We start from the raw sequence: 19,106 nt of genomic DNA, 5'->3' as shown, positions 1-19,106 counted from the left end.
TCAACTATGAAAACACCTTTCCAGTGTCCTGTAACCAGAGGCTCTAAGAGTGTGCTCTCTTACACAGCGGTCACCAGTCACATGTGTCTACTGAGCACCTGAAGAAGTGAGTTTTTAAACCCTGTCATTTTAATTAGTTTAAAATTTAAACAGTTTTTAAATTTTCTCCTTAGAGGTCTTACATATGTGTTAGGAAATGTTTATATTGTGTGACGCTATGGAAAATCATCCTTTAAAAACCTACATTTTCTGTTGCTTGTGTATGTTTACTTACCTGCTCATTCGTCATACAAAGCGTAACTTGGTTCTTATCAGTCACACCCCTGACACAACATGCTTTTGGTAAAATTACTTGACATAATATGGGGTGGGGGAAGAAGACTTAAAGGAAGACAATCTTGGCTTTGAGCTGGAGGCAATAATTTTCTTCTAGTAATTAATTTCAAAGCAAATCAGCATGAAATAAACACAACTGTAATAAGAGAAAAATACACCTTCAATAAAAGTGACACTTACTGTGAGTGGATGTGATCTCTCATCAAAAATGTCCAAGGACCTATTAGAATCTCTATAAAATAAGAATGTGTATTTTAAAAATTAATTCAGGAGTTACTAGCTTAGTAAAATATCTGCTAAAAGTAGAGAGAGGAGTAGAGGAAGCTTAACCTTAATAAAGCAAACAGTTTTACATATTCTCCTGGATTCTGCCCTTAGAAAGGTTTTCTGACCTATTTTATACTCAGCACACCAAGTTGCATGAAATCTCTTCTATAACCAGCCAGAGCTGCCTTTACCCACACAGACCCCTTCTAACAGGCAATGTTCGTAGACCAATACATTTCCACTTCACTAACCTCACAATGGAATATACAAGAACATTTTATAAAGTGGTAGTAGTAGGCAATAAAGTCTTCTAACTTCAATGAATGTAAATATGAGATTCATGATTTTTTCTTGTCTCCACCCCGCTTTTGTTCTTCATATTATATTCTTATTGTTTATTTCTTCTTGTCTCTTTTAAATAGTTTGAGTTAAAAATTTTAATTGTCTTTTAAGAGAGACCAGGCTTTTTCTTTTAAATTCCACCACACTACTACACTGTGCCCATTTAAACAGTAGTTCTGCAAATGTGGTCTATAGGCCTCTATAGGAATCTCCCCTGGCCCCTCTTCAGAAATCCTGTAAGTCCAAGAGGTCAAAACGTGTTTTATAAGAATACCAAGACATCACCTGCCTTTACCCTGTTTGACACTTAACTATGATTGTATAAAAGCAAAAGTGGGTAAAATTGCTCATTTCTGAGTGTGAATCAAGGCAGTGGTATGAAACTAAATTAGAAGTCATTCACTTATTCCTGGCCAAATGAATGTAAAAAATCTGCTTCACTTAAGAACATCCATGATGAAAGAGTAAAAATTAAGTGTTCTTAAACCTTTACTCTTCTTCTTCATATTCTGAGTAAGCGGAAAGTATGCATTAAGCGCTTGTATGGACTGAAATATGGCTGTGCTAAGGAAGAGCATTTGTAACTTACTGGTAACCAAGTCACTTTCTTCCCCCTAGAACATCATATTTAAACCACTTTTTTCATGAAACGCCAATTGACAGTCATTTTTTCAAAAATGAACAAAGTGAGCCTGTCACTTCAAAGAAAACTCTAAACTATTTGTTGCCAATGATAAAATTCAAACCATCAAGCTAAAAATATTAGGATTTTTGGAAAATTTGTACCTTCCAGTGTGTTATTTATGGTGAGCTTGATTTATCAATACTTAAAGACTTTCCTGATAAGACTGGTAGTGATACTAACAAGAGTGAGTTTTTGACACTGTCTGAAGACATGTGAACCAATACTTTGCAAATGACAATGTATAATATAAAATCATGTACAGATAAAAAGATCCACTCAGTATGCATGACAGATCAATGGGCATTAATTTAACATAGTATCTACCTCAAGTTCACTGATAATGACTTGGAACTCCATCTTAACTAATTTAATAAACTGGCACATGTGGATTTTGGGGACAGTATCAAAGAATATGTCCAATTATCTCAAGGCTTTAAAAATTCACCTTTTCCCAACTATATGTCTGCATGTAGCTGGATCTTCATATTGCTTCTTCAAAGCAAATGACTGAAGACAATGTTGACATGAGAATCAACTGTCTCCTATTAATGAGATACTATCCTCTCCACTATTTTGTTGTGGAAAATGGTTATTTTTCATTAAAAAAATGACTTATGTTAAACACTGGGGTCCCCAGTCAGATGGTGATCTCATCCCTCAGGAGACAGTGTTCCTGTCCTAATGTGGAGAGAAGCAGAACACCTTACTTGCACCTACAGAGCAGAGGCCGGGGTGCTGCTAAACACTCTGCGGCACACAGGGTGGCACCCCACGCCAAAGCCTCATCCGGCTCAGAACTTCAGCAGTGCTGAGGAAAGCCTGTTTTCACATACAGTGGATTTAATTTTTTAAATTTCAATTTCTAATACAGTAAATATCCATGTAAACCACATAAAACTTAAAGAATTAAGAGTCTCAAAATAAAAATAAATGATTCACTTCAATACTGTAATGAAAGGACTCCTAACAGTAAAAGCTTACTCTAATACTGTCCATTGTTATTAACACTAAACTTGATACTGTGTAAATTAATTAGCTGGAATAACAAGACAGGTTTTAAAAGAGCTCACCTGTTTTTTATGTGGTTATATATTTCTAAGCTCACCCTGTGGAGGAAAAAAAAATATTGTAATAATTGGTTTTTATCACATTAGGCCTGAAGACATTTTAAAGGGTTGGTAGAGAGGTAAGACCATCCAGATGCCCGGTGGCCCCCACACCCCCTAATTCAGAGCAGTACCCATAGGTGGTATCCCCCATGTTTTAGGTTCTTTGGCTTTTAGCAAAATTAGGAGACCCAAAATATAGATGTGCTCTTAGAAGACATGTTTGGGTTGATTATTATAATATATAAATTCTTACATATTTCCCCGGTCATTTGTCCTTCTATGCACAGAATCTTTCATCCCATACAAGTTACATCATCTATCCACATGGTTAAATTTAAGCCATACAGATTTTGTGCGTGTGGCTTTTTGTTAGGCACTGCATTTCAGTTGATTCCGTTCGGTAGTCCCCCTAACACATCTATTTTCCATTATTTCTCTAAAAGTAAGTAATACAAGTGCTCCATATCAAATAAAATGGATTTAAAATCACTTTCATACATAATTATTAGAAAATTTAATAGCAAAATTTTATAGTCACAAAATTGATGATAGGCCTAGTTATCCTGAAATAAGCACTGCTAATAAGGCAGCACAATACAACACAGTACACTATTAATGACAGGTATTTCCACATTATTTTAAATAAAGTATTAACTAACCAACAGGTACAAGTCCTCAGATAGTTTTTACACTACTATAGCCCTAAGTTATTCACAGATGCTGTGTATTAGGCAATTAAGGGGTTCTCTGGTTAAGTTATTTGCTTCCCTTTGTTCTCAGTATCTAAAATGAAACTCAAAATAATAGAGAGAAGGCAAATCTGAATTTTGTAACTCCTCTATAGAATCTTAGCATTTGCAGAAAGGCCTGTAACACTGTTAGCATCAAAGATGGATACTTCTATAGTGCTTCAAAGTTTCTTCAAATTGATTTTAAAGTCACAGAATTAAAAGTTACACGATAAAAAGGGCAACTGAACCTAATATGATACTTAACCCATTTTACAAATAAGAGAATCAAGGCTTAAAATTGACTTACTCAACGTCCCACCAGTTATCAGAAGTAGTTCTCTTTCTCCTACCCTCAAAGCAGAGAGTGGTTCCCAAGGTCAGCTGCACACTGGATTACCCGGGACGCTTTAAACACTGCCTGGCTTCTGCTTCAAAATGTTCTGATTTAACTGCATTAGGTACGACCTGGGCAACAGGATTGTATTTAAAGCTCCCCAGGTGACTGCAACGTGCAGCCAAGTCTAGGAATGAATGAGTCAGGGTTAAGATCAGAATCTCTCAGGATGCTTTTGTCTATGAAATCATGCCTCACACATCATTCCTCAGCTTGTCAAAAGGGGTGTGTGTGTGAGAGAAAGAGACACAGGGACAGAGAGGCAGATAGACCCACAGACTGTGTCTTGAGGGCAGGGAGGAAAGGTGGAATTCATGTATGTGTTCAGAGACATACATCTTGAAAAAGTTGCACAAGTGATTCTAATAAGGCTCACCTACCCCAAATGAAAACTAATCCCATCGTATTTTTCAAGATCATTCCTAAAAGCCAATTTGCCCTATTAATTTTCTCAGTAAACCTTTATTTCATCAATAATGAATGTGAATGGTCATTTTTAAAACTTAATGAGAAAAAAATTTACTTTATTTCCAAACACTAAGACTAGGTTGAGAATAAAAAGCATGAAACCTACTTGTCTGAGCAAGGTTAATCTTTAAAACTACTTCTGAATTATATACTGGAACATCAGGCTCTTTTGAATTCAAAAGAAGCTGTGAGTCGAGCCACAGTGAGAGTAGTTTTTAACCCACAGATTTAGAGTCTTGGCTGAATAAAAACATTCAGTGATTACGAGAGAAGTGCCAAAACTCAGGACTTTAAAGAGCAATGGGGCTCAGTTTTTGTTGAAATACGATTTGACCGAAACTAATATTATAAGAAAGTTACATTATTATGATTGTGAACTGGTTGTTTTTAATTAAAGTTAGAAGTTACTGATCATTTAAATAGCTAAAAAATAAAAAGCCTTGCACATTAAAAATTAAATTAAATTTATAAGCTAATTATACTTTTAAGACAGAAAAGTAAAATTAATGATAAGGATACTAATATATTTTTTTTAAATTTTATTTATTTTTTCAGTGGGTTTTGTCATACATTGATATGAATCAGCAATAGATTTACACGTATTCCCCATCCCGATCCCCCCCTCCCACCTCCCTCTCCACCCGATTCCTCTGGGTCTTCCCAGTGCACCAGGCCGGAGCACTTTGTCTCATGCATCCCACCTGGGCTGGTGACCTGTTTCACCATAGATAATATACATGCTGTTCTTTCGAAACATCCCACCCTCACCTTCTCCCAGAGAGTTCAAAAGTCTGTTCTGTACTTCTGTGTCTCTTTTTCTGTTTTTGCATATAGGGTTGTCGTTACCATATTTCTAAATTCCATATATATGTGTTAGTATGCTGTAATGGTCTTTATCTTTCTGGCTCACTTCACTCTGTATAAGGGGCTCCAGTTTCATCCATTTCATTAGAACTGATTCAAATGAATTCTTTTTAACGGCTGAGTAATATTCCATGGTGTATATGTACCACAGCTTCCTTATCCATTCATCTGCTGATGGGCATCTAGGTTGCTTCCATGTCCTGGCTATTATAAACAGTGCTGTGATGAACATTGGGGTGCACGTGTCTCTTTCAGATCTGGTTTCCTCAGTGTGTATGCCCAGAAGTGGGATTGCTGGGTCATATGGCAGTTCCATTTCCAGTTTTTTAAGAAATCTCCACACTGTTTTCCATAGCGGCTGTACTAGTTTGCATTCCCACCAACAGTGTAAGAGGGTTCCCTTTTCTCCACACCCTCTCCAGCATTTATTGCTTGTAGACTTTTGGATAGCAGCCATCCTGACTGGCGTGTAATGGTACCTCATTGTGGTTTTGATTTGCATTTCTCTGATAATGAGTGATGTTGAGCATCTTTTCATGTGTTTGTTAGCCATCTGTATGTCTTCTTTGGAGAAATGTCTGTTTAGTTCTTTGGCCCATTTTTTGATTGGGTCATTTATTTTTCTGGAATTGAGCTTCAAGAGTTGCTTGTATATTTTTGAGATTAATCCTTTGTCTGTTTCTTCATTTGCTATTATTTTCTCCCAATCTGACGGCTGTCTTTTCACCTTACTTATAGTTTCCTTTGTAGTGCAAAAGCTTTTAAGTTTCATTAGGTCCCATTTGTTTATTTTTGCTTTTATTTCCAATATTCTGGGAGGTGGGTCATAGAGGATCTTGCTGTGATTTATGTCGGAGAGTGTTTTGCCTATGTTCTCCTCTAGGAGTTTTATAGTTTCTGGTCTTACATTTAGATCTTTAATCCATTTTGAGTTTATTTTTGTGTATGGTGTTAGAAAGTGTTCTAGTTTCAGAATCCAGATAGGAAAAGAAGAAGTGAAACTCTCGCTGTTTGCAGATGACATGATCCTCTACATAGAAAACCCTAAAGACTCTACCAGAAAATTACTAGAGCTAATCAATGAATATAGTAAAGTTGCAGGATATAAAATTAACACACGAAAATCCCTTGCATTCCTATATACTAACAATGAGAAAACAGAAAGAGAAATTAAGGAAACAATACCATTCACCATTGCAACAAAAAGAATAAAATACTTAGGAGTATATCTACCTAAAGAAACAAAAGACCTATACATAGAAAACTATAAAACACTGATGAAAGAAATCAAAGAGGACACAAACAGATGGAGAAACATACCGTGTTCATGGATTGGAAGAATCAATATTGTCAAAATGGCTATTCTACCCAAAGCAATCTATAGATTCAATGCAATCCCTATCAAGCTACCAACGGTATTTGTCACAGAACTAGACCAAAGCATTTCACAATTTGTATGGAAATACAAAAAACCTCGAATAGCCAAAGTAATCTTGAGAAAGAAGAATGGAACTGGAGGAATCAACCTCCCTGACTTCAGACTCTACTACAAAGCCACAGTCATCAAGACAGTATGGTACTGGCACAAAGACAGAAATACAGATCAATGGAACAGAATAGAAAGCCCAGAGATAAATCCATGAACTTATGGACACCTTATCTTTGACAAAGGAGGCAAGGATATACAATGGAAAAAAGACAACCTCTTTAACAAGTGGTGCTGGGAAAGCTGGTCAACCACTTGTAAAAGAATGAAACTAGGATACTAATATTTTCAAGTAGCATTTCCCAAACTGTTCTGGAAAGTCAACATTCATATGCTAAGAAGACATTATTTAATGTTCCATGGACAACCCCAAGGGAGGTAGGAAGGTCTGCATCCTGTTTCGTTTTTAATTCTCTCTCTTAAATAAACTTGAACATTCCCATGATTAGGGCGTTTTGAACTGTGCATCTCCAATTGTGGACTATGAGGGGCTTCCAGAAGTTGAGGAATAGTTTTCGTCATTGTAACACTGTTCGTGTCTTCTTAAGTATAAGCCTGGCCACAGCCTTGTTTCTGAAACTTCATCTCTTTTTTTGTTCTCTGCTTTGATTGATACAGTGTGTTAGAGATACACATATATAAACAAAAATTAAAAAAAACAAAACAAAAACAAAAATTTAATGTGTCTATTAAGTTAAAATCTCAGTTGAACAAATTTCATCTATGGAGAAATTAAGCTTGAGAGTATGCCCCTTAAAACGGTTTTGATATATTTTCCCCCTCTTTGGGGGAGAGGAAGGAGAAGTAAAATTTCCTACAGAAATATTGCAGGAAAAAAATGCACGGTGGGATAAATCTGACCAAGTCCAGTTAAATTTAACTGCAGATTCACTTCAGTGCCAATAGGGGACAAGCTGTTCCTTCTTCTAATGGTAGCTTCCAAACTAGTATACATAGTTGTAGGACTCTCCCAACTCATAAAGAAATAATTTTTTTTCTAGAAACATACAATAAACAGGTACCTCTGTTTCTCATTATGTTCAACATTGTCTTAACAATAGAAATGAATCAAATGAGGTTTACATTTTTCCTGGGATTTCTCACTTGCTAACTGACTTTCCCTTCTATCATGTACTCTATGATTAACATGGAAACTGAAGACTCATATTGAGAGGTCCCTGAAGCCAACATAGAGTTGACACCAGTTTCTTAACCTGATCACTGAAAAGGACAAACCAAACGAATGAAATAATGTATGGCGAGGATGCTTTCAGCATGAAGGGGGTCTGCCACTCAGCCTTGGCAACCTAGTTGTACTCACCATTTTATTGTGGTTCTAAGATTAGGCTCGCTGACTGTGCTGTCATCTGGAAATATGGTTGGGCATGAGCTATACCTTTTAGTAAGCTTCCTTGGAGATACCTGAAGGGGAAGGGAGATAGAAGAAAATGTCACAGTAAGTTAAACCTATAAAAGTGTGTTTTTTCCTTGGTTAAAATGTCAAACGATAAAGCATTAAGATTTTCCTTATACTCCATGAACTGCTGAGTGTGGCATCACGTGCAGCTCCATGGGAAACCTCTGTACTCTCACTTCCACAGGCAAGATCTGAGAAATGTGGTATAAACTGCTGCTCTTGAAAAAGGACCCACAAATGAACCTGGAAAGCACCTATTATAAATTGCCTTTATAGTAATGAGAAAGCTTTTAGTAAGACTTCAGTGTTTCTTCCTTAAGCAATGAAATGCAGCGGAGATTTCTATTTCTATTCATTTACTACAATAAAATGCAATGCTTTATATAATATCGATGTGAGAGCATTTCATTGCAGTCAATGAACGCCAATCATAAATGTATTAGTTTGGGAGACAGTGTGAGGAAACAAGCGTTTTTGAATCAGAGGCTGGGCATGCCAGGGCTGCTCTATCACTAGTGACCTGAAGGCCATAAATCTCTTTGAGCCTCAGTTTCCTTATCTGGAGGATGAAAGGGTATAGCTTTAAGATTCTCTCACAGCCAAGAAACAGACAAAGCAGCTCTGAGAATTTCACGGTTAAGTAAGACTGCCATTATATTACACAAGGGAGAGCCTCAGAGAATACTTTCCACTCATCTCACAGTTTTATTAATTCTACTCTACATGTTATCTGCCACTCATCATGGCACTCTGCTGCCTTGCACATGCTGCTCTCTGCCTGCAGTGGCTTCTTCCTCCTCCTTGTCCCAGCAAGCTTGACCCCATCGACCTCCAGCAAACCTCAGCCAGCAGCCACACCACCAAACTTCTACCTTTCTGCACACTTACACCTCTGTTTCACCACCTGTTACATGGTCTCAACTGCTTGCCTGGTATCCCCCTCCTAAGTAAGCAAACAAGCTCCTCCAGGTGACAGATTCTTACTGCTCCTCCTCCAGCTGCTGAGAACAGAATCTGGGACAAATTAGGAATCAAGAAGCATTTGACCAATTATTTAAGATCGATTACAACTGGAAGGTAAATCATGCTAATGATACACATTCAAACTATCTGCAGTGGTGCTGGGTAGGTGACAAAGAGCTTTGTCAGACCCTCTAGAGAACAAGCTATCTTTAAAACACTTTAGAAGTATCCATTTATTTGTGAAGAGCCCAAAACACAGCCATAGTCAAATACTAAAACAGCCTGAACTATGTGAGGACAATTCTCTTCCTTTAAGTAAAGGCCAATAATCAAATCCCAGTCACTGTCAGTAGCTCTGAGTAATAGCATTCTTTAATACCACAGAACACAAACAGTTTTAACACTTGGTTTTCTTGGGTTTTGTTTACTAATTCAGATGAGCCTTCCTTCCTTCTATTAAAATAGTTTTCACCACGCTGTCACACTCTATCCATGTCCTCCACAAACGCATCAAAGGTGAAACAAGGAGAAAGTCTAGTCAATGTTTTTTTTTAAATACAGAGCATTTAAATAAACATTGCCAGTAGCCAATAATAAGAACTATCCAAATGGGTGTATAAGCCACCGTTTTGCTTGTTTCAGGTATTTTATGGCAAGGCCACTTACTCCTTATTAACAAAAAGTTCTACACATAACATACCTGAAAAGTACCACTATTTGGGAGAATTTCTCCTTCAAGCTAGAAATGATTTCAACTGAAACTCATATATTCCTTAAGCCATCTGGTTAATGTGTAATTTCAGAATCTCAAAAGAGACACAGCATGAAAACTGTTCATTCAAATAGTTATATTCTAAATGAAGTTATCTTTTAAAAGGTCACCACTATTAAGAGTATGACACATTACACACAGTAAAAGTCAGTTCTGACTATAAAATCTACCTATGAGGGGAATAAAAATAGTAAGAAAATGCACCAAAATATAGACTAGTTTGTAGAGCTTTGGCTTTGGGTAACATTTATCCCGTTTTTCTCTATTAAAACTTTTTTCTTTATTATGAATTATATCTGTTTATCTTTGGAAATATTAGTGCTGAAACGTTTAAGAAGTTTAATCAGACGTAGCCCTACAGACTACGGGCGCTCATTTAGTCTATCAGTAACCTACAGACTACTGGCTAGATCCTACCAAAGAAATAGTGAACGCTTCTCCAGGCCTACTCCTGAAGCGATTCAAACTTTTGGCATCTACTATTCACTAAAGGATGGCAGAATTAAAGCCTCTGAGCAAAGCCTGGATGTATTAGCTGCCAACAGGTTACTTTCCCCTCATCTCACTTTAAAATTTAAGGTAACTGTCCTTTATGATTAAAGCCTTATCATCACTGGCTCAAAACCTCAATAAACTACACTGACAAAGATTAATGATATAAAATGCAAATACAAAAATCAAACAGCAGAACCCACTCACTGATAGTTTAATGTTCAATGAAGAAGAGTATTTACCTTCATTCAGAGCTAAGGACAGAACAGATGGACTTCTACAATCTTTACAAGAAGGGAAAAGGCTTACTTAGTAGACTTCAGTGTTAATGGCAAAGACTAGAAAATCATCATACTGGAAGACTAATAAGTAACAATCCCCCCCAAAACTTATCATTAAAAGTCAAGCACCTGTTGAAATTCTGCCTCCACCCAAGTGAATCTTCCCATCCTGCCTACTGCCTCTGAGTTTAACCCATCAAAAAAATTAAGCTGAAATTCACTTTTTTCTTCCCCTTTCCACAAGCTTTAGATGTGTTTATTAATAATTATTAAGACTTTAACTTAAAATTTTGTAATATTCTATGCATTAGCGTGGGGCTTCCCTGGTGGCTCAGTGGGTGAAGAATCCACCTGCCAATGCAGGAGACGCAGGTTTGATCCCTCAATCAGGAAGATCCCCTGAAGAAGGAAATAGCAACCCACTCCAGTATTCTTGCCTGGAAAAGTCCATGAACAGGGGAGCCTGGTGGGATACAGTCCCTGGGGTTGCAGAAGAGTCATGTCTGACTTAGCAACAAAACAACAAGAAGTGCATGAGTGGAAACTACTCCATCCACATTACTGCACGTTAATGGCCAATGTGGCAGGATGAGTAGTCTGAACAGGATTCTTATCAAGGCCTTAGTAGAAATGTGCAGTATTCTAATTGTAGGTATAATAGAAAGTACTGTCTGAGTCAGTATCATTAACTATACTGAATTAAAACTTTTAAACTGAGAATTTACATTCAAAGTATAAATCCAACTTTGAGTGGACCAACCACAAATCTACTTCTTTTCCCACCTTCTTTCAGAGATATCATCTCATTAGAATTAAAAGTATTTTGTCAAAAAAGCTGTACCCAAGACAGGATAAACTGCAGATGATTTTTGATGTTTGAAAGATGAAAAAATGAGATAAAGGAGTAGTAACTGACATGGCATAACAGAGGAAGCACAACCTTGGAACTACAGAGTGACTGGGCCAGGAACAACAAAACCAATCTGGCTTACAGAACCCAAGGCAGGTTCAAAATTCAGAGACGTGGTCGCCAAATCTGTGCAGTGAGGTCTATCAGTTAGCAAAGTGATGCTTCCAATTAGATCTTAACAGACAGCGAGGGACCATCACATGTTTGAGGGAAACCTCCAAGAAGTCACAGATCAAAGCAGGGAGAAGGAACTGATGGGAATGATAAAAATCCAGGAGCAAATAAAAACTTAAAAAAAAATCTTCAACATCTACAGAAAGATGAGAAATTGCATCAGTGAAAAAAAGAATGAAAGGATGGAAGAGAACTCTAAAAAATAAGGTAGACAAAACAATATATTCAATAGAAGGATTAGAGCAGAGTCAAGGAAACCTCCATGAAGTAGGACAAGAAGACAAAATGGAAAACAGAAGGGGAAAAAAATCTGTACAGAAATATTGCTCTAAAATTTTCAACATCTAACAGGAATCCAAAAGAAAAAAATAGAAAATACCAAAGCAGCACACAAAAAAATTCACTAGAAGAAAAGATGTTCTGCATGTTTAAATGCCCCAATAGCGTGACAAGGTCTATACCAAACCATGTTATGAAATTTCAAAACCCCACAAAGACAGAGGGTACTACAAAGTTCCACAGGAGGAAGGAATGGAGAAAAGACTAACTTGGTAATATACAATGTATCAAATTCAATAGATTTAAGAGCAACACTGTAAATGAGAAGACAAGAGGGAAATGTCTCTAAAACTGCAAAAATTAGTTTCGACCTAGAATTCTACACTGTATCAAATAGAAGGAGTTTCACAGAGGCTAGGTCTTTATAAAATTTTTGCTCATGTGCCTTTTTCCAGGAAAATGTGCTCCAGTAAAACAGGACAGAGGGAAACAGAATCTAGGACATAGGCGATCCAACACGAGAGAGCAGTGATGTGAGATCCCAGGTGACTTCACATAGATATCCCAGGAAAACAGGCACAGAGCTAGTCCAGGAATCATTAGTATGTAGGAGGTAGGAAGACAAAAGGTTGGCGAAGAGTGTCTCCAAGAAGAAATGGAACAGATGTGGTTTTCTGGATGGTAAATATTTTTGATAGGCATGTGACAAATGTTACAACATTTGGGGGAAAAAATAGCTGATAGAGTGAATATAGTCAGGAAATTAATTCCACAGAACAAAAATGAAGAATGTGAAAACAGGGAGACTGGCCAGGGAGCTACTCAACTATGTTGGGCTGTGTGAGATCATGTTTGCTAGAAAAAGCAGAACTGGATTATCCTGAGAAGTGTAGAAGTGCTCAGATTTCATTAATATTGAAGAAAAAGAATGAAAGGTGTATAAGGAGGTGGCACAGAGAACTATATGGCTCAGCAATGAACAATACTTGCTTAGTCATAATAAAGTAAACAGTGATTCCGATTTAACAAAAACTGATGCATGTAAAGGGACCAGAAGGAGGGAAATAAAATCACGGTGGACGAGGAGGTTAAGCTTTCACCTGTTGTGCCAAGAAGTCAATGGACGGTGCTAAAAATTAAATTACCTATTACACTTTTATTACTTTGGTTAAAAACTAAGATAAAAAATTTAAGGCAAAAGAATTTAAGGTAGATCTTTATGCTATAACCATATTATTGAAATTTAACTTAAATGTCAGGACCCTTAAAAAAAAAAGGGTACTACTAAGTCAAAAACCTTTCTGAATATACTTGATAATTAGGAACTAGAGATTCAGAAATTTTATAAATAAGAGGTTAAATGCTAACAGTATTGGATCCATCATACTTTTTAGGAATCATGGCAGACATACTTTTAATTAATCAAACTATTGATTTCTTAACTTTTCAACTATTTACTCACATGGTTTAAATGGTTGCTCTTCCTCTTTTCTCGCACTAAGAATAAAAAAAAAAAACTAACTGATGAATTCTGATAAAACTACCATAGACAAATAAGTCACTAATTATCTGATGGATTACCAATATACACAATGAGTTAAAATTTCATTCTGTTTTTTAAAATAACTTCCAACAAAATATATAATTTAAACCACCCAGCAAAATGAATCCTATAAATAATATTTAAAAACTTAGTTTTACTATTTGACTAATACTAACAGATACTCTGTATTAGGTACAAATCAAAGACTCTCCATTTACAAAAGAAAAGGACAAAGCAAATTAGGCCAGGTGAGATATTTAGCTGATACCAGCTGCACAGTATGTAGTATTTTCTAGTTCTACATGTACTTTAGTCACCAGGATTAACAGATGACAACTCCAAGTTCCAGTTTCTGGTCAAGCACCCGTGTCTCTGGAAGCATCCCGAACCACTTATTGGTCACCCAACTTAAAAAATACAGGTTCTTTACACACTGGAAAGTAATCTATAAATTTTAACATACGTGCTGACCTCACTGAACATACATCGACAGCACATAGAACTGTTTTGCTCCAACAAAGGCCAGAAGAATATAAGCTCAAAGAGGGTCTTAGGCCATACACTTTCCCATGGCATCACAAGCACGAATTCCTTTAGACTGAGGAGAGACAGGGGCATGGGAGAGTGTTTCTTTTACTCTCTCCACCGTCTCTCTACAGTGTGAGCAGCTCAGGAGTCTGGAAAAGACTGAGAAATACAGTAATCCTAACTAAAAATAATTGCCTCAAGGCAAAGTACACACACTTTAAGAAAATGCAAACTAGAAACCCCAGGAGCTCCCAGGTTGGAGAACATGTGGTACACTCTGGGCCCTGCCCCCATGCCTGGCCCTCTTCCGTCTGGCTGTTCCTGAGACAGACCCTTTGATAAAAACCAGTAATCTAATGAAAATAAAAGAGGAAAAGAACCCTCTATTTTTTACTGTGCTGCATTACTTCAAATATTATAGAACGTTCACTTCTGGTATTCCTGCTCTCATAAACAACCGAAAAACCTGATCATATATGGCTTTTTAGCAAATAAACTAGGATTTAACATATATTAAGGAAGACAAGCAGGCAAGACAAGCAGGAGTGCAAAAACTTCTGATTCTCATCTTAAAACAAGCAGGACACTGGAAATTTACACAAGGTTTCCCACACTGAGGATAACCTTCTGGAAAATCCCATATGGCAGGCACATTGGTCTGATTACCCTGACCCAGCACTACATCAGGATGAAAGAACTTTGAAGAGCTAAAAGTTCTTATAAGAACTTTTAAAAGAACTTAAAAATTCACATGAATCTGGATGTGAGAGAGGTTCACCCGGTTGAGCACTGTGCAAAATGGTGCCGAAATCACAAGCCTCGACTCCCATACATAACAACTGATTATGAAGACCTAACTGTGACCTAAACCGTGTCATTCATCTTTACCTCATGTGCTCTTGGAGCGAAAGGAAAAGGACAAAGTAGCATGGAAAAACAGACCACAACTAAATCATGTGGCAAGCTGACTGCTGATAAAGAAATAGCAAAGTGTATAAACAGATGGTCTGGGTGTTTTTCCTCATTAAAACAGTGACACCTAAATGAAAAATGTATCATCACATATTAAAATAAAACATCACATATTAAAATATTATCACATATGAAAAAAAAAAATTAAACCATTCTAAGTGCTTTTCTGTATCTTCCTATAATACACAAAACAAAAACAGTTTTCAATCTTTTTCTCAGGGGGGGAAAACACTGTCTTACCGTCCGTTTCAGATTTGCTCCGGAAAATTGTGCTTGCCCTTGGGTGGTCAAAAGGGTTTGATTCCAAAGCTAAGTCTGCACAGGAAAAAGAAAAAGGTGTGACAATTTAGTTGAGTAGAAAAAGACATGACTTTTAAAACAGCTACACGCTGATTTTAATCAAGTTTAATAGTCTTAAGAAGAGCGTTTAGTAATGACAAGAAGGAAACTGTAGTAAAGGCAACAATACAAAAATTCTATTGGGAAACAGAAAAATTGTAGAAATTCTCCATATATGTGGAATAAAACCAGGGCTATGTCTTAGGCTTTTTTTTTTTTTAACTTGCACTTAATCTATGCCACTTTTAGGCAAATCATGTATGTGATTCCCCTCCTACATATTGATTAAAAATTCAGTCACCTCTCTTTAAGCTGATATTACTAGCACATTTCAAGAAGTCTCAAGAAGCAAGTTATGCTGTAGTCACTTACTATCAGATACCAGATCAATCAAATATGCTATAACCAAATGAGCTGCTTTTGGCAAACGTTCTTCAGACAATCTAATGGCTAATTCCAACTACACTCAACAAACCAACTCATTTAGTTGGCTGCCGTTTATCTAGGGGCTATTCATCATGGCAGATTTAAGAGGATTACATAAGAGTTCAATGTTCTGATCCATAGGAACACTTCCAGGATAGTGAGTTTTAACTTTGCCCTCTATTTCCAAAGCTAAACTCTCACTTCTTCCTTTCATGCTGCATGATTAATAGAGGGCTTCAGTAACAGTATTTTCCTGGAGCACATCAAAGGGCTGCTTGAAAAAAATTTTGCCCATACCTACATAAAAAAGGTGGGTCTGCTGGCAGTTCACCTTGCACCAAGGTGGGACAGTCTTCTATTTAGGCAGAAATATCAAGCAAGCACAGGCTGCCATGCTGGACAGTAAGGTTGTTGTTTAAAACAAACGTAAAAGCCCTATGGGCAGTTACTTAGTGAAGTCCACCTCAAACCAATTAAACAATCTTTTAAGAAACTGGACCAAGATTTTTAAAGAGCAACAGTTAAGGCAGCATTTCCCAAACCACATAATAATTGGCCTATTTTTAAAGGGGACTTTGGTGGTCAACGTGATTTACACATTATCGCTGAGAATCAAAAGAATATACACATTGATATATTAAAAACTAACCATGTGTTCCCCATCCCGTATGGCAAAAACTACTACAATATTGTAAAGTAATTACCCTCCAACTAATAAAAATAAATGAAAAAATAAATAAAAACTAACCAGTCCCATAGTGAATTCTGTCTGACCCAGCATTTAACAAATGTTATCTACCTAGAAGCCTTTTCTTCCCCAAAGAAAGAATTTTGCATGAACAGTAATTTGGGACTTCCTGGTTTAATGGGAATTTAATTGTTACTGCCAGCACTAGAAATTTACATAGCTAAACCGACTGCTTTGTTCTTCGTGAAAATTCCTTCACTGCATTTGGAGTTTATTAAGCTGTTTTTGGAGAAAATATTCTACTCAACAGTTTTATGTAAAAGACCCATAAAATTATTTTAAAGTTTTTTCCCCCCTACAGATTTGAAAAGTGGGACACTGGGAAAATAAATTATTTCAGTTATACACAAAGTTGACAGGCACAGACTTTCGACCTAAGGCTTCTGAAAGGATTCATGACTACTTACTTGTACCAGAAAGTAAACAGACTACACTGGAATCTAAAAAATAAGCAGAAATGCTTGCAAAGTAGCCATATTTTTCATCAGGGTTTATGGAATGGTAAAATTTAACAAGAGTCAATGGAAGTCCAGGGAAAATAAGTGTCAGGATCAAAGAGAAGCAAGCTTTAACATACACACACACACACACCCCTGCCAAACACACACACACACACACACACACACACACACCCCTGCCAAACCAGGGTGTGTTACAGGTATGCTATGATGTGCTACTACGGATCTATATATAGAAATCAAGAAGGCTGGGATAAAAGAAATGACAACATGCAGGAAAAAAGTAAACTTGCCCAAGTGATCAGAAAAGAGCTGGCACTCCCCCTACCCTACCCTAGAGGTTTCAAGGGTGGGCACATGCCCCAGAACTGACTGACAGATCACAGCTTTCCTGGAACTTTCCAAGAAGCAGAAGAAGGCAGAGGGGTGCCCTAGGACCCTTAGCTAGTCTGGGGCTGCTGGACACTCCTCTTGCCATCATGAGGGGAAAGGCTTTTCAGGAGAGATCAATAGAGGACAGCAGAACTGAGATAGGCTGTGAGGTCATTGAACTCCTGGGTCAAGTACTGCTTAATTTACTCATTCAACTCCAGTTATATAAAAGTCAATATATATATTTTTTAATTTAAGCTATTCTGAGACATTTTCTCAAACTTGCAACTGAAAGAGACCTGGTTAACCAGCAGTACTGATGATCACAATGAAGGTGGGGAAAGGTAAAAGTCACTTGCTCATTCCTTTAACAAATGTCATGAACAAAAATTTGCATGAGCCAAAATGACCCTATTTAAAAATTAACCCACAGACTTACAACCCTTACTTTTAGTTGTTTTCCTTATACATTAGAAAAAGCTCTAATTAGTGTATAATTTATGTCTTCTTGTTACTAACAACCCTTCTACATCTCACTGTTGCATATTTACTGTTTAATGAATACACAACAGTCCATCAAGCGTTATTCCTGTGCTGGACTTAGCCAATCCCCTATTGCTGGGGTTTAGGTACTTACAACATTCTATTCTTTGATGAGGAAACTTTTCATCTATAGTTATACAGCTTTTTAAATAAATAATGGTTTTATCTCCTTAGCAAAGATCTTCAAAAGTGGGATGTCTAAGCCAAAAGGTTAGATCATTTTCATGGCTCAAGGTACAGTGCTAAACTGCTTCCTGAAGAAGGTGGGGCCACATTAATGTATAATACTACCAATCATGACAGTTTTAGTTCCGACCCCTGCTCTGTACAGTTGAGAGGCGGGGGGGAAGTTCTACTAATATAAATAAGGAACAGCACTGTAGATCTAATCTGTATTTCTTTCGATTACACAGTTTTTACTACTTTCCCATAATTATCAGCATCATTTCCACTTTGGTGAGCTGCCTATCATTCATACATACTAAACATACCAGGGCCTTACTGCTGTCAATTTGCATGAGGTTTTCAGAAAATATTAATCTTCTGTTTACAGCCTATATAACAATTTTCTATACAACTTGCACTTTTTGCCAGTGAAAACTACATCACTATTTTATAACAGACTTGACAGGTAAGCCATTAGACAGTAAACTCATACATACACACAATATTTCTGCACACTCCATTAACTGTTTTGCCAAGAGTCTAAGGAGACGATGAAAAAAACCTACCGTACTCTTCACTGTCACAAAGGTAAGACTGTCAACTCTGAAGCAAAGCATTACCACCCACACTTCCCCTCATCCCCTCTCCCACAAGCACACACAGTAATGTTAGAGGTATTTTGAGAAATTACTGTGCATTTTATATGTGAATTCTTCCTAAAATTACTTCTCTAGCAATCTTTAAGAATGTTTTAACCCAGGAGAAATATTCTTGAGCTTATGATTAGGGGTTATCATTAAAGTTATATTTTAAGACCCATCACTTTTATATTACCAATTTAAATTGCAACTTATTTGACAGCATGATAGACTTATGTGGAAAAAGGATGGCTAAAAAAATTTAAGTTGGGGTCTTAATATAAACACTCCCAGGAGGAAACCTGTAAAATACCAGGTCACTGAACATTACTTTTCCTCCAACCTAACATTCTATCAATCGTGAGATCCATCTCAATTGCAGATGTTAAAAATATGAAAATAAA

The 19,106-nt window shown here is 36.9% G+C and overlaps 1 protein-coding gene across 1 annotated transcript in view; it reads right to left on the bottom strand.

Annotated features, from left to right (window-relative positions):
* The window catches only part of LOC122691408 (cyclin-Y-like protein 1), a 37,512-nt gene that overhangs the window by 11,056 nt on the left and 7,350 nt on the right, over positions 1-19,106 (bottom strand). The window contains exons 2-6 of the mRNA XM_043897971.1: positions 15,254-15,328; positions 13,433-13,467; positions 8,004-8,104; positions 2,701-2,736; positions 517-568 (exon numbers count right to left, since the gene is read on the bottom strand). Coding sequence (XP_043753906.1) covers positions 517-568; positions 2,701-2,736; positions 8,004-8,104; positions 13,433-13,467; positions 15,254-15,328 — 299 coding nt within the window. The remainder of the gene's footprint in view (positions 1-516; positions 569-2,700; positions 2,737-8,003; positions 8,105-13,432; positions 13,468-15,253; positions 15,329-19,106) is intronic.

The sequence above is a fragment of the Cervus elaphus genome, unplaced genomic scaffold (genome assembly GCF_910594005.1).
Source record: "Cervus elaphus unplaced genomic scaffold, mCerEla1.1, whole genome shotgun sequence".
Classification (NCBI taxonomy): Eukaryota; Metazoa; Chordata; class Mammalia; order Artiodactyla; family Cervidae; genus Cervus; species Cervus elaphus.
This window is presented reverse-complemented; position numbering and strand designations above follow the sequence as displayed.